Genomic DNA, 14,252 nt, shown 5'->3' on the forward strand with positions numbered 1-14,252 from the left:
CAAAGGAAGAAACTCAAGGATACTGATGATCACTATCAGTTTCTCCTGTGCTCACCTGGCCAGTGGCAGGCCCATCCATCAAAGTGATAGCATCTTAAGAGGGAACCTGGAAGTTAAAGCTCATTTGATCCACTGTGCCGGTCAGATTTGAGCTGCCAAATTCACTGGCACTGTACTTTTGTCATGGTCAATGTACCTCGGTTTGTGTCTGTTTAAACACAACAGCTTATGCTTAAATGTTCAAATTGATACCTATGAAATCTTAAAATGTTCTCTAAAAATCCTGTCTTAAGCATCCTTTAGGATGTAACAACAGTTGAGATCATCAGCAGTGGACTAGGCTACTGGGTGTGTGTAGGTTATTTCAGACACACACACACTCCTCGGTCCAAGGGGATTGCCTAAGAGTGTAAAGGGAGAGTCACAAGGCCAGCCCTGCAGAGGAGAGGAGAGTGGAACTTTACTCAGACACCCAATTCCTCCAGGTTAATAAAAAACGGGCAAAAGGTTTCGGCGAGTAAACAAGCTTATTTTTATCCCGGCCAGCTCTCAGAGGGAAGCTTAGCTCTCCCAGCCTTCCTGTTATCCTATCAAATGTTCACGGTGTGGGGTAACATCAGAACAGGACCCAATCCCAAAAGCATCCCAAGATAATTGGGAGTGAAAAGATAAAAACCTTTCCATCAGTTTACACTGACTCCTCTGAAACCTGGATGGGTATGGCGGTGCTTATTCATCCACTTACATATTTCTTTGTAGGACCATATAGTGTTATATATAAACAAGTTAGTTAAGATAGTGAGACCAGGTCATACTTAACTGAAATTGCTGGCAAAAGAATGGTTATCATTTCAAGTAGTTCATGTATTTCTAGTTGACTGGCACAGATCATCTATCAAAATGAACTACCAAATAGTAAGAATAAACACGCTTGAAATTTCAACACAAGATTTAATTTACATTGGACTTCAGCTGAAACCAACATGACAGATCGTACTGCTTATGCTGCTCCTCACATTTGAACTAGACATGAATCTTCCCCCTTTCTCATAAAACCCAAACGCTATGATTCAAGACCTCCGATGAGCAGCAGGGGGCAGCAGAGATGATGGAGCTCTATGCAGATCTCAGATGTGGACGAGATTAGGCCAATTTACATGAAGGAAATTCAAGCGATGTAAGGAGCACCATAAGGTTTTATGTCTCTCTCTTTTGAATTGAAGAATCTCCTTTTTAAAAGGTTTTCATTATTATAGTTATTATCTTTTTTTTTTTTTTTTGCTCAAGCACAATGCATACAAGTCTAAAGTGCAAACACCACAACAACCATGCCACTTTAATGACCATAATGGGACTGACCACCAAACACACTTCCCTTGAGTCAAAAAAGCCCACTCTCGTAGAAAACCCCTCTCCGAAATAAAAAAACAAAGGAAAGAAAAAAGATGAATAACTTAGCCAATACTGTAATTCACAGCACACAGTAGTCATGGACGTGTCCACTACACAGTTCCTCGCTTCCTTTGGGCTCTGGAGGCTCATGGGCAGCACGGAACGGGAAGTGTGGGTGACCGCAACACAAAGTCCCACAGCTCAGGAGAAGCCATTCGGACTCTTTCAAGCACAGCACTGCCATGAAGGAGCTCTTTTTTTTTTAACTAAAAACCCCCCTCGTTCATATTGGCAGGGAAAACCAAAATAAAAAAATGGTCTGCAACATCACACCATTTCATAGCTGCAAATAACTCAAATCCATCATCTAAATGCAATAAATTACAGTAGTACAGATTTTTCTTTTTTTTTTGGCAAATTAAAAAAGAAAACTGATCTGAGTGCATATGTGCATGGCATTCACGAGTATACATTCATCCTAAATACATGTTTTGATATTTTTTCTTATGGAGCAACATCATATGGTTGTGAGACTGAACACCAAAGTTCCATCCGTCCCCCCCCGACGGTGACCGGAGCGCTCGGCTGGCCCTCGTCCTCTTTGGGGCATTCTCACTTTAAAAGCTTGGGGAGGCCAAAAGGTCATGAGCGGATCATGAGCCCAGTCCACACCTCGACGACACAACAAAACAGTTCCACGAGCTTGGGAGCAGTAAGGAGAACAAGAGAGAGCAACGCCGCCATCCCACGCTTCAAGAGCATTCCTATGAGCTAAGGCTGGCCTAGGAGTGCCACTCTGCAACGTTTCACACAGGCACAGAGAGGGATATGGTCATTACAGTACGTATCTTTGCAAGCCAATGAAGGCTACGTGTTCGGAGGGATGTCCTCCATGAGAGTGTCCGGCGGGAGCACAATCCGTACCCAAAACAAACCTACAAAGGGCAAAAAAAAAAAAAAAAAAAGATGTTTTGCCTTTGTAACAGTCAACCAGAAATGCCATGCAAAAACCAAAAGGGGGGGGGGGAGGGGGGGTGATTTATGAACGGACAGGACCCCTTCACATCAGCGAGGGGCGGACGCTCTATGGTGCTGCAGTGCCGGGCTCTGCCCACTGCACCGGGCAGCAGCCGAGCAAGCTGCGGTCTTCTATTGCACGAGCGCGCGCGTGAGAGGAGGAAGAGACGAGGCGGAGGCGGAGGAGAAGAAGAACAGACACCAGGGACAAAGGCTTGTGCTTTCAACAAATCAGAGGCGGCTCACGCCCCGCTTTAGTACTCAGTGTCCGAGCCCTCGGCCGCGTCGGTGTTGCGCGACAGCATGTAGTTGTCCATGTCGATGGAGGGGCAGTTGTGGATGGAGTAGCGCAGGCGCTCGGCCAGCACCGACTGGCTCGTGTAGGGCGGCAGGCGCAGCTGGAAGAAGCAGGTCTGGGCCGTGGGCAGGCCGTTCACGGGCTACAGGAGGGGACAGAGGAGGAAGATGAGGAGGAGGATAAAAATAATGACCCCCTCAGAGTAGAGTCAAACACAGCACATTAGCAGGAGCAGGCATGCCGCGTTGCTTTGATAGCTTGCTAGAAAACCTCTAAATTCAAACTAAAAAAGCACTGGTTAGTCCCCTCAGGCTTACCCGGTCCACTTTGATGATCTGGAACTTCTGTGTGATGTCGGCGGGGTTGGAGGGCAGCCGGGAGCGGCCGGACACGAAGCGCAGGAAAAGCACGCGCTCCTCATTGGTGAACTCCTCCAGGCTCTGCCACAGCCAGCCAATGAGCTGGTGGCTGTCGGTGATGTCCCGGTAGCGGACCACCTTCTTGAGCATCTCCACGGAGACCTCGGGCAGGCCGCAGACCAGCTGCTCCAGCTGCCGCGCCGTCAGCAGGGAGAGCAAGGGCACGGGGATGATGGAGGACATGCCCTCACGCACCGCCGCCACCTACACACACACACACACACACACACACAGACACACACACACAGACACACACACACACACACACAGAGACACACACGCACGCACATACACACACACAGAGACACACACGCACACACACAGAGACACACACACACACGCACGCACACAGAGACACACACGCACGCACACAGAGACACACACGCACACATACAGAGACACACACACACACGCACGCACAAACACACACACACACACAGAGACACACACGCACACAAACAGAGACACACACGCACACACACAGACACACACACACACACACAGACACACACACACACACACATGCACAAGCACACACACACACACACACACACACACACAAACACAGTCAGCGAAAACTCCACTGCACAGCAATTACAACATGCGTTACGGACCATTAGTTCAGTGACAGGCCAGAGGTAGACATAGATCTGAGAGCACAGTCTGGCAGTTCACAAGGACAGCTTTGCACCAGCGCCCACACTATTGATCTACGCTCCGGCTCTGAACACTGGCCCTCTCAGGCCACCATAGTGCCCACTGATGTCAACAGGCTGTGGCCCTGGCTGTAGATAGTCACATGCCCAGCGCTGAGGTGGGTTGTAGGGGAGCTACCTGTCGGTCCATCTCATGCAGGCGATACTCCAGTGCCCGCTCCACGTAATCGGTCCGGTTGGAGAAGGTCAGGGGGATGTTGTGGCCGCCAGGGACCACTGGCACAAGCTTGCCATCAGCACTGTGGGCCACAAACGAGTCCAGCGGGATCATCTGGACACAAGGAGACAAGACAACAGAGCTTTTTATGGTCCATCACTGCTTATTACACACCATGCTGCAAATGGACTGCGTTCTGGGGAGAACTCTGAACTGTCCCACCACGTGGTCAGTTTCTCATTTCCCAACCCTCTGGCACTGCGACAGATCACTCCTGAGCCCATCTGGACCAGGTCCAGTGCAGACCAGCGCAGGTCAGTGCCACGTCCCTGGGCCCGTTTTGCTCCTCACCACTGTGAAGTTCTCCTCAGTGATGCCACTGTTGTCCAGGTGGAGGATGCCCTGCAGCGAGCGGTAGGTCAGCAGGTCCACCTCCTCCAGGTCGCCGCCGCCCAGCGGGATGGAGCACAGCTGCTTCCACACCCACGGCGCCAGGTGCAGGTCCAGCGGCTTCTTGGTGCGGATGGCCACCGCCATCAGGATGCCCAGGAAACGGAACTGCACCAGGTGGTCCTCGGACACGGCGGCCGGGTTCAGCAAAAACCTGCAAAAAACCAACCAATCAGCGAGCGGGGTACAAATCGCCAACTTATTTTTCCCCAGTTCACATTTCACCATCAATGCACCATAGAAATACACTGAAATCACCCATATCAAAGTATCTACAGTTTTGAAGCCGATTAAGCCAAGAAATCTGGTAAGCAAGCAGGTGATGCAGAAATAGTGGCCGTCTGAGACGAACACGCACCTGTCCGTGTTGCTTCCCATGTCAGTGGAGCTGTTGGGCGTGTGGATCAGCAGGTCCACAACACCAGACTGCAGCTCCTGCAGAGAGAGACAGAAATGCACATGAGCAAACATGACACATGACCGATTCAGAGAAGACAGACATACCTTTGGCGCCTACGCGTCGCCTCGATGGCTCACCTGACACATCTCCGTGATGGTGTCATCAAACACTCCGCCCGCGTCGTCCGCTCCCTCGCCCACCAGCTTGACCTTCCAGGCGCGCGAGGGCAGCCGCAGCTCGGTGGGGTTCAGCGCCACCACCTGCTTGGCGATCTGGACAAAGATGGGCTTACTGGAGCGCCCCCTGCAAACACAAACACACACACACACTGATACACAGACTGGACCATATGGGAGAAGAGTATCTGATGCTAAGATGCTGATGCAATGTGACTGGAATCTCTTCATGGTGCTGCGCTAGTCCCAGAGAAGTACCGGTACGGTATAGGGATGGGCATCGTTAAGAAATTATCGATATCAATGCCATTGTCGAGTCTGCTTATCGCTGCGATTCCTTATCGATTCCCATATTGATTCCTGTACCATTAGCTGAACACTTATAGGATGGCTTTGAGAGTTGTTGGCTTTGAATGTCTAATTTAAAGTGGTTTTAGAGAATGAGTATCAAATGTGCAATATCAATACAGAAGTTGAATGCTTTAAAATGTCTAAAAAAGTAAAACATTTCTAAAACAAAGCTTTGTATTGGAATCGTTAGTGGAATCGTTAACATGTGAATGTGTACGATTCCGATGGATCGGAACGTTTGGAACCGGCTCCTAACCGATACCTGGAACCGATTCCCAAGCCTAGTACGGTACCTGGTGGATATCCTCTTGACGGTGATCTGTGGCCCGTAGGTCTTGCCCTGGGTCATGGTCCGGCCGATGGAGCGGACCAGGGGCAGCGTGTTGACCTTGGGGGAGAGGAGGCCTCGGAGCTGACCCTGCACGATGGCGGCCGTGCCCGAGCTGTAGCGCGACGCCAGCACCTGGCACGGGAGAGGGCGCAGACTGGCAGTGAGTACGGAGCGGCTAATGAACACGCACATCCATTATACATCAGCAGAATGCGCACCGGGGCCGGCCAGTAAACGAGGCACATTCATCAAGCGCCGCACCTGTTCATCCCTTCAGCCGTTACACCCTCTGGCTCGCCACCAACGCCTCGGAGCTCCACCACAAAGCACCACATCCTTTACAGCAACCCTGAGCTTCCCCAACAAAGCAACACATCTGCACCACATCCTTTACAGCAACCCTGAGCTTCCCCAACAAAGCAGCACATCTGCACTGCAGCCTTTACAACAACTCTGAGCTTCCCCAAAAAAGCAGCACATCTGCACTGCAGCCTTTACAGCAACTCTGAGCTTCCCAAACAAAGCAGCACATCTGCACTGCAGTCTTTTCAGCAACTCTGAGCTTCCCCAACAAAGCAGCACATCTGCACTGCAGCCTTTACGACTAGACATCAAGTCAGGAGGGGAGCCAGAATAGGACACCAGCACCCAATAGTGCATGCATGCATGTTAGCAATAGCAAGGTGGTTTGTTCCATACTAGATCTGAAGAAATATGCCGGTGTGGAGGAGCAGCAGGAACATTACACCTGACAATGGCTCAACCCAGGGTTTGGTCCCCCAACCTGCTGCTGTGAGTTCATCTCACTAAAACATTGTCTGCTAAATACCATTCACTTTTGTACTTTTACTTTACAGAAATACAGCTCAATTCGTCCCAAAAACATACTTTGGAGATTATATGTCCTTATACCCTCATCTTCAAACTAAAGTACCCTAATAAATGACTGAACTGCTTGAAGAGGAAGGCCAAGCTCAAGTTTGCCAAGGCCACATGCCAGGGGGCTGGGCGGCGAGTGGTCACCTGGTTGCGGGGCTCCAGGTTGAGCAGTCTCCAGGACTTGTACATGAGGTCGGAGAAGTGGTAGAGCACGCGGAGCCGGCCGTTGAGCACCTCGGGGGTGCAGTCCTTCAGCGCGTTGTACTGGGGAGGCACGGACAGGGGCAGGCCCAGCTGTACTGAGGGTGAGCCTGCTGAGACACAGAGGCAGCACACACACACACACACACACACACACACACGCGCACGCACGCACGCACACACACGCACACACACGCAAACACACGCAAACACACGCGCACGCACACGCACACGCACACACACACACACACGCAAACACACACGCACACACACACACACACACACACACTTGAGAATACAATGGAAAAACAGACACAAAAACTGATAAAATGTCTGCTGTGATCTTCCAGTTCAGAGATGTCATGGACACAAGCGAGGAGAGAAATGTAGCCTGGCTGTGTGCACAAGTGAACTGCAGTGTGTGTGAATATGGGTGCTTGTACCACTAGAATGTTATCAGTTTCTGTGAAACATCTGTGTGCATTTCTGTACTGTTATCTGGGCTCTGGCAGACTTTCTAGCCTGAGCCATGCAGTATGTTGTTTGTGTGTGTGTGTGTGTGTGTTCTATTGTGGAGGCTGTGCGCCAAGTGCTAGTGTCTCCAGCGCCAGCTGACGTCTGGTCTGTGTGCATGTACAGTAGCCGGTCCATACCAGAGGCTTTGGCTGATGTGGACGGTGTGGTCCACGCGGCACTGTGGCATCGGCCAGCAGAGATTTGCCGGATGTTTTTGGCCTGGAGAGCCGTCACCAGCGCAGGCTCCTTTACCGGGTTGGTGTGGGCCAAGCCCAGCTGTAACACACACACACACCAACAAATGTGTTGACATTAAACATACACGCTTATACGCATTGGTACACCAATCACAGAGACAGACCTGTCAGCACTTATCAGTGAACACCTGGCTTGATCCTGCACTGGGAATCTGCATACTGTGTGTGTGTGTGTGTGTGTGTGTGTGTGTGTGTGTAGGGGGGGGCATACGCTGCATAAGCAGTGAGCTGCAGAGACATCACCAGCTCTATTACCTGCCAGCCCTGCAGACACACACAGAGGGCCATATCAATCGACGCACCTCCCCCCCCCCACACACACACACACGCACACGCACACGCACACACACGCACGCACGCACACACACCTGACCGGAGTGGGGATTTAGTGCCCGTGCGGCCGCTGGCTGGCCAGAGACGCGCGCTCCTCCGCCAGCCCACCCCGCAAACCAGAGCAGCTGCCGCAGAGCTGGCAACGCCCCTGTCGCCATGGCAACACACTCAGGACCGAGCCAGTTCACACAGAGTGCAACAAAAGCCCTCAGACACACATGAAATACTGCCACGCAGCGGGCGCTCATTCTATACTCCCATCATTGATTTGAGATGAATCAATAAGCCTGAAATAAACAACTGTCTCCTGAGATAAATCACCACATTGGAAAGATGGAGGAGCAGGATTACAATGGGGAGCAGAGTCTTGGTCTGAGCAGAGCAACTCATCATTCACATGTCAATCACCAGCACCTTAAGAAAGGTGGGAACCTGATGGATACCAATATGAGTGTGAGAAAATGTTACACCTGGTTATTATGGATAACTATTATGGATGGCTGTGCATACCTATTCATAGACTGGATTCATATTTGTGTGTGTGTATGTGTGTCTGTGTGTGTCTCTCTCTCTTGTGTGTGTGTGTTTGTGTGTGTACGTGAGTATGAGTTTGTATGTGTGAGATTATGAATCTAAGTCTTATGAGTGTCTGCCTCTCCATTTCTGTCTAGCTCTCTGTGTGTGTGTGTGTGTGTGTGTGTGTGTGTGTGTGTGTGTGTGTGTGTGTGTGTGTGTATACCTGGCCCTCGCAGTTGCAGCCCCAGGCGTAGACATCTCCATTGGAGCAGAGGGCCAGGACGTGCTCACAGCCCACAGCGATGTCCTCCACAAACACCCCCTCCAGCGCCGGCACCACCTGCGGCCGGTTATGGTGCTTCAGCATGGAGTCTGGCAAGCCAATCAAGCGCTCTGAAAGAGGGCAAAGAACACCCACGCACACACACGCACGCACACACACACACACACACACACACACAGCGTTACACACAGAGTAAGAATTCAGACATATAAACAACATATACTGGCAGGGAAGACCATAACACAAGTACACACACAAGTACACACACACAAGTACACACACTCCTACTCCCTACCTTGACCAAAGGTGTACACTCGTCCATCCTTGCCCAGCACCACGGAGAAGTGGGTCCCACAGCCAACCTTCTTTATTCCCTTATTACACAGCAGCTCCACTTTCTGCCCAACACAGTGGTGAGACACAGTTACTTACTCCACCCTTACTCCACCCTTGCTAAAGCACTACTGAGAGAGCGTCTGAAAGTGCCATCATCAGCGCCCAGGCTCTGTACCTGAGGGTAGCACTTGACAGTGCAGGGCCCCGTGCCCAGCTTGCCATAGTCGCCGTCTCCAAACGCCCACACGGTCATGCCATCAGACGCCAGCACCAGAGTGTGGTTGATGCCACACGACACCTGCACAAGAGGACAGGTGAGGGGGTGAGGTCAGGTGCGCAGGATTAAAGGTCCCGTATATCACAGGTCATCAGGCCGTTCCTCACCTGTCCGACGTGGTAGCCCTCGAGGGCCATCACTCGCTCGGGCAGCATCTTGTTGGAAGTCGACCTCTGACCCAGGCGGCCGGAGTCACCGCTGCCGAAGGTGAAGAGCTTCCCGTCGGCCGTGACCACAGCTGAGTGCTTAAAGCCACAGGCCAGCTGAGACGGGAAGGACACAGCGCGTCAGAAACACGCATGACAGGAGCGCCAGGAAACGCACAGCTCGAGTCTCCATAATACACCATCCACACCCAAAGAACCCAACCAAGCAACAGCACTCCATTCATCAACAACCTACTTTTAATGTTTCAAGGAATCTTTCAATGACATGTTTAGATTTGCAAAGAGATGGGAGGCTGACAGGTTCATTCAGATTGTGTGATCATGTTGAAACATGCCAGATTGGGTTTCGGCATCACACGGACACTGAGACTACTACTGTTGATAAAGACCATCAGTATATTATGCCTTTATATGGTTTGCACTTCCCTCCTGTATATCTTACCTGCACCACTTCCTCCCCCTGGAGAGCTTCTACTTGTTTGGGCCGCCTCTGCCGTTCAGTGTTGCCGTGGCCCAGTTTCCCATAATCCCCGTCACCCCAGCTGAACACCTCTCCAGTCTCCGTCAGGGCCAGAGAGTGACCGTCGGAGCCGTAGGAGGTCACCAGCTGCGTAACCACATAGCCTGAGAGGGACCAGCGGAGAACAGAACACACCCTTACACCAAAGAATCACAATATCAGAAGAAACAGAATAATGATCCCAAAGAAAACACACAATGTAGTAAAATGCCAGCTGAGTCATATTAAAACCATGCTTGGACATCATGTGGAGTTTGCAGCAATTAGCCCATTTCACAAGATGGGGCCGCTGTGTAAATCAACTTCCTGTGGAAGAGCACTGTCCCATAGACAGCAAAAGAAAAGTCCACAGGAAAGACTGAAACAGGAAGACGTTTTAGCCTGCCAATTAAGGTATCATTAACATCAATGAGGCCGGACACCTGGACACTGTGAAATTGGTCTATAATCAACCAATAATCAGTGTTGGCCTTTAACACAGTAGTGTATGTGAGCCCGGCTGGGCTGGAGGCTACCTTGCAGGGCTGATATGATGGTGGGGGTGTACAGGTCATCAGAGTTGCCCTGACCCAGTCTGCCATAGCTGCCCTCTCCAATGGCCAGCACTGTGCCATTAGCCTGCACCAGGAACGTGCAGTTCTGCCCACACACCACCTGCCAGGGAGTAAACACACACACGTACACACACACACACACACACACGACCACGCGCACACACACACAAAAACATCCATCCATCCAACTTCATCAGGTCGCAGCTCAATAACAATATTGATCATTTGCCTTTGCGGAGTAGTTTATTAACTCAGCTGTTTGCATGAGGAGCTGTTTACTGCAGCAGGATGCAGCGTACCTGCTGGGTCTGGCACAGGGAAGGTGCCAGGGTGGGCACAGACAGATTGGTGCCCGCATCTGCCAGCTGCCCATGGCGACCATTACCCCACAGATAGACCTCACTTTTACCACCCTGCTGCCAGTCCTGAAAAGGTAAACACACACACACACACACACACACACACACACACAAAAAATCAAATTCAAATATTAACATATTCTTACCGTTCGTTCTTTTGAACGTCTGTAAAAGCCTTTACAACCAAATACATAATAGTCAGACTCTCACAGACTATTTCAAAAGTGCAGCAGGTTAATTTCTCAAAATTGCGCTGTACATTTTAAAGAATGGTTTTCAATAGAAACGCCCCTCAGTTCCAGCTGCTTCCCCAAGATTACAAGCACCTGGAGCCAGCCTCTGCGGGTGCAGCGTGGAGGTCATTAATAACAGTGAACAATGCGAACAATGGATGCGTGAGTCATGGCTCCAGGTTCCCAGAGCCTCGGACGACAGTGATGCATGATGGGAGATGGAGTGATAGGGGCCGGGCCGGGCACTTACCTCAGGACGAGTTGTGGCCCACGACATGAGCTGTTCATCCATCATGAAACTCCACTTGCTGTTGTCCTGCAATAAAGGACAACATCTTTATTTAACACCGCTGTTCCAGTTTAGGTCGATTCACACAACACTTTATCTGGGTCTCGTGGCGGGAATGGGTCTAAACATCCCCAGAGGCAAGGAGGGAGTTTCAGATAGCGTTCATTTAGTTTCCCAACTTCCACTGTTGATCTTAAAGGGGTGGTTCAGGATTTTGGACATAGGACCTCATTTCCAAGTTAGAAAGTGATATTTATCAGTGTAAACCGTTTTCAACATGTTTCATCCAGTCCTTCTAGTTGCAGAGTTCGCAGGTGCTAGGCTAGCGCAAGTCATCAGTATGTGTTAGCCTGCCACTAAAAATGCCACTAAATGTTAGAAATAAAACTATCCTTGCATTTCAATGATCCCATAACATTTTAAGGGACTAGTTTCTTAGCAGCGGCATTATACTTGCTCCGGTTAGTAGCACTGCGCCGAAAAGTAAACAGAGAAGATGGATAGATAGATAGATAGATAGATATACTTTATTGATCCCTAGGGGAAATTCAAGAAAGCACACTCCAATCGGGATACCTAGTAGAACACTAGGTAATATCAGTCCGCCGCTGCAGCTGCTTATATGCCTACTGAACCACCCCTTTAAAACTGGACCATCTCATAACTATGTAAAGCGTCCAGATGAACTGACCAGGGCTTTAGAGACCTCGGTGACCCCAAGCTGCTGGAACTCTGGCACGGTGAAGGACTCGGGAAAGCCAATGCCGCGGGCGAAGGCCTCGGCGCTCTTGACGGTGGTGGAGAAGGTGGCGAGCCAGGTCCACTCCAGTGGGCAGCCGTCCGCCTCGCCACCGGCATGGTGCAGGGGCCGTGGTGGTCGGCATAGCAGCTGGTCCATCGCAAGGCCCACGGTCAGCGAGGACAGGCTCTGCAGGAAGGGGCTGTGCACCAGCTGATCGCCCGCCATCACGTGACTCTGAAGAGAGAGAGAGAGAGAGAGAGAGAGAGAGAGAGAGAGAGAGAGAGAGAGAGAGAGAGAGAGAGAGAGAGAGAGAGAGAGCGCACACACACATTTACACACACATCCCCAAATAAGGTGAACGCGATCGATTACTAAGGTGCTGGATTTTTTTGGGCATTCACAACACGCAGCCTGGTAATGAGCTTGTGAGGTGAAGATCTATTCAAGTTGCTGGATAAAAAAAACAGCTTTTGGAGCATTCTGGCGTCTTTCCCAGAGCAGTGGAGGGAAAAAAAAAAATCAAAAATAAGTCCTGACTCAGACGCCTATTTGAGTTCGGTCTGGAGCTGTGGATTTAGCGCTCCACTCACCCTCTCGTAGTTGAACTGCTCCTGCAGGAGGATGGGGAGGCGCTCCAGGAGCACGGCCATGCAGGGGGCGCGGTTCAGACCCAGAATGCCCTGGGAGCGGAGCACGGAGCGACACGACGCCAGCACCTGGTTCTGCGAGATCCACTCAGGTGTGCAGCGGATCAGCAGAACATCCTAAGAGGTGCGAGAACAAAACAGACATCAGACGGTTCCATCATGACAAAACCAAAACAACTACAGAAGGCACAACAAAGGAAAAGATCAGAGAGTTCATCACCAAAGTTAGGCTCACATACCTTTGATCTGCCAGAGCAGGCTGCCACCCCCACATTAGGAATCCAGGTGGTACAGACCACTGAGCCCAGACCTGTGACAACAGTCTGAAGGACTGTGCCATCCTGAACAGAGGCAGGAACAATACAAGACATCAGAGAAAACCAGAACATATAAAAGACCTAAAAGATATATGGGACCAATGTTATCTCCTAATGCACTGCTACAAAGGTAACATTTAGTATCAGAGAAAATATCAAAGTACAGGAGTGACCATCCACTGACCCTAAGGGACCAGATGTTGAGGAGACCTCCAATGCCCCCAGAAACCAGTGCCATGCCACTGGGGCAGAAGGACAAAGTCTTCACGGCTGTGATGTGGCCGCTCAGCCTAAACACACACTTGGCACTACCACGCTGAAACACAGGATGATGTCAAATTTAGCTTTGTGTTCCCACACATTATGTACACAAAGCACAATCCCAATACTTGGCTCACTGCACTATTTACGTTCAAGAGGCGCTCTGCCCAGTTCTGGGGTTGTAAGATTCAGGAAGAGCAGCACTTCTCTTGTGCAAATGGCTGAATAGCATTTTAAACAGACTGCAAAAAGCATCTTATTTATGGCACAATGGGCTGCTGACCTTGACGCCGCCACTCTTCTCCTGGCTTGAGGAGGAGCTGAGGAAACTAGGAAGTGATACAATGGCGCCACCCTGTGGCAGAGTCCACACGTACAGGAGACCATTTTGGCATCCACTGTGGAAAAAACGGATAAATACAAACGTCACAATGTTGGGAGATGGAAAAACAACAACGCTATCTCAATTTCACCTCCTGTCAAACAATGGCCTAAGCACACACACGTATATATAAATACAACGACTAATCTCTTATTAAAGTCCTAAATTTGAAAATGTCCTATTTTAAGTCCTTCCAGGAGGCATGGAGAGTCGATCTCCTGAGATCAATGGTAAGTCAATCCTCCTCCCTGCGGTCAGCCTGGGAGCCTGGGTCCTGCTGGCCAGTGAGCGCTGGCACACTTACACTGCCATCATGAGGCGTGGCTCTGGACCTTTGCCGGGTAGTGGGCACCACTCGGCTGCGTTGACCGCACCCGTGTGGAAGAGCGAGTGCAGGGTGCTCCAGCCTCCGCCGACGCGGCCCCAGATCTTGACCATCTCCGAGCGACCCACCGACAGGAGCAGGTGACCCGTGG

General features: G+C 50.7%; 1 protein-coding gene across 12 annotated transcripts in view; it reads right to left on the minus strand.

Moving 5' to 3' along the window:
• Nucleotides 1–931: 931 nt before the first annotated feature.
• LOC143122856 (putative E3 ubiquitin-protein ligase HERC1) overlaps nucleotides 932–14,252 on the minus strand; it is a 58,735-nt gene continuing 45,414 nt past the window's right edge. For 9 of the 12 annotated variants that reach the window (XM_076283793.1, XM_076283790.1, XM_076283786.1 and 6 more), the window contains 23 exons: nucleotides 14,081–14,252; nucleotides 13,678–13,792; nucleotides 13,318–13,449; nucleotides 13,056–13,157; nucleotides 12,760–12,933; nucleotides 12,119–12,403; nucleotides 11,389–11,454; nucleotides 10,846–10,971; nucleotides 10,508–10,646; nucleotides 9,915–10,096; nucleotides 9,413–9,568; nucleotides 9,204–9,326; nucleotides 8,988–9,090; nucleotides 8,633–8,802; nucleotides 7,441–7,579; nucleotides 6,731–6,900; nucleotides 5,670–5,839; nucleotides 4,987–5,152; nucleotides 4,808–4,884; nucleotides 4,351–4,603; nucleotides 3,961–4,113; nucleotides 3,025–3,330; nucleotides 932–2,849 (listed from right to left, as the gene is read on the minus strand). The exon at nucleotides 14,081–14,252 is cut by the window's right edge and continues 28 nt beyond it. In XM_076283793.1, the coding sequence (XP_076139908.1) occupies nucleotides 2,664–2,849; nucleotides 3,025–3,330; nucleotides 3,961–4,113; nucleotides 4,351–4,603; nucleotides 4,808–4,884; nucleotides 4,987–5,152; nucleotides 5,670–5,839; nucleotides 6,731–6,900; nucleotides 7,441–7,579; nucleotides 8,633–8,802; nucleotides 8,988–9,090; nucleotides 9,204–9,326; nucleotides 9,413–9,568; nucleotides 9,915–10,096; nucleotides 10,508–10,646; nucleotides 10,846–10,971; nucleotides 11,389–11,454; nucleotides 12,119–12,403; nucleotides 12,760–12,933; nucleotides 13,056–13,157; nucleotides 13,318–13,449; nucleotides 13,678–13,792; nucleotides 14,081–14,252 (3,665 nt within the window). In that variant the 3' untranslated portion in view covers nucleotides 932–2,663. The remainder of the gene's footprint in view (nucleotides 2,850–3,024; nucleotides 3,331–3,960; nucleotides 4,114–4,350; nucleotides 4,604–4,807; nucleotides 4,885–4,986; nucleotides 5,153–5,669; nucleotides 5,840–6,730; nucleotides 6,901–7,440; nucleotides 7,580–8,632; nucleotides 8,803–8,987; nucleotides 9,091–9,203; nucleotides 9,327–9,412; nucleotides 9,569–9,914; nucleotides 10,097–10,507; nucleotides 10,647–10,845; nucleotides 10,972–11,388; nucleotides 11,455–12,118; nucleotides 12,404–12,759; nucleotides 12,934–13,055; nucleotides 13,158–13,317; nucleotides 13,450–13,677; nucleotides 13,793–14,080) is intronic. The other 3 variants (XM_076283794.1, XM_076283795.1, XM_076283784.1) reach the window with 1 other exon arrangement.

Source organism: Alosa pseudoharengus, unplaced genomic scaffold, assembly GCF_046254945.1.
Source record: "Alosa pseudoharengus isolate Yale_2024_CS ecotype anadromous, Long Island Sound unplaced genomic scaffold, YU_APseudo_1.1 YU_APseudo_1.1_scf_14, whole genome shotgun sequence".
Taxonomy (NCBI): Eukaryota; Metazoa; Chordata; class Actinopteri; order Clupeiformes; family Clupeidae; genus Alosa; species Alosa pseudoharengus.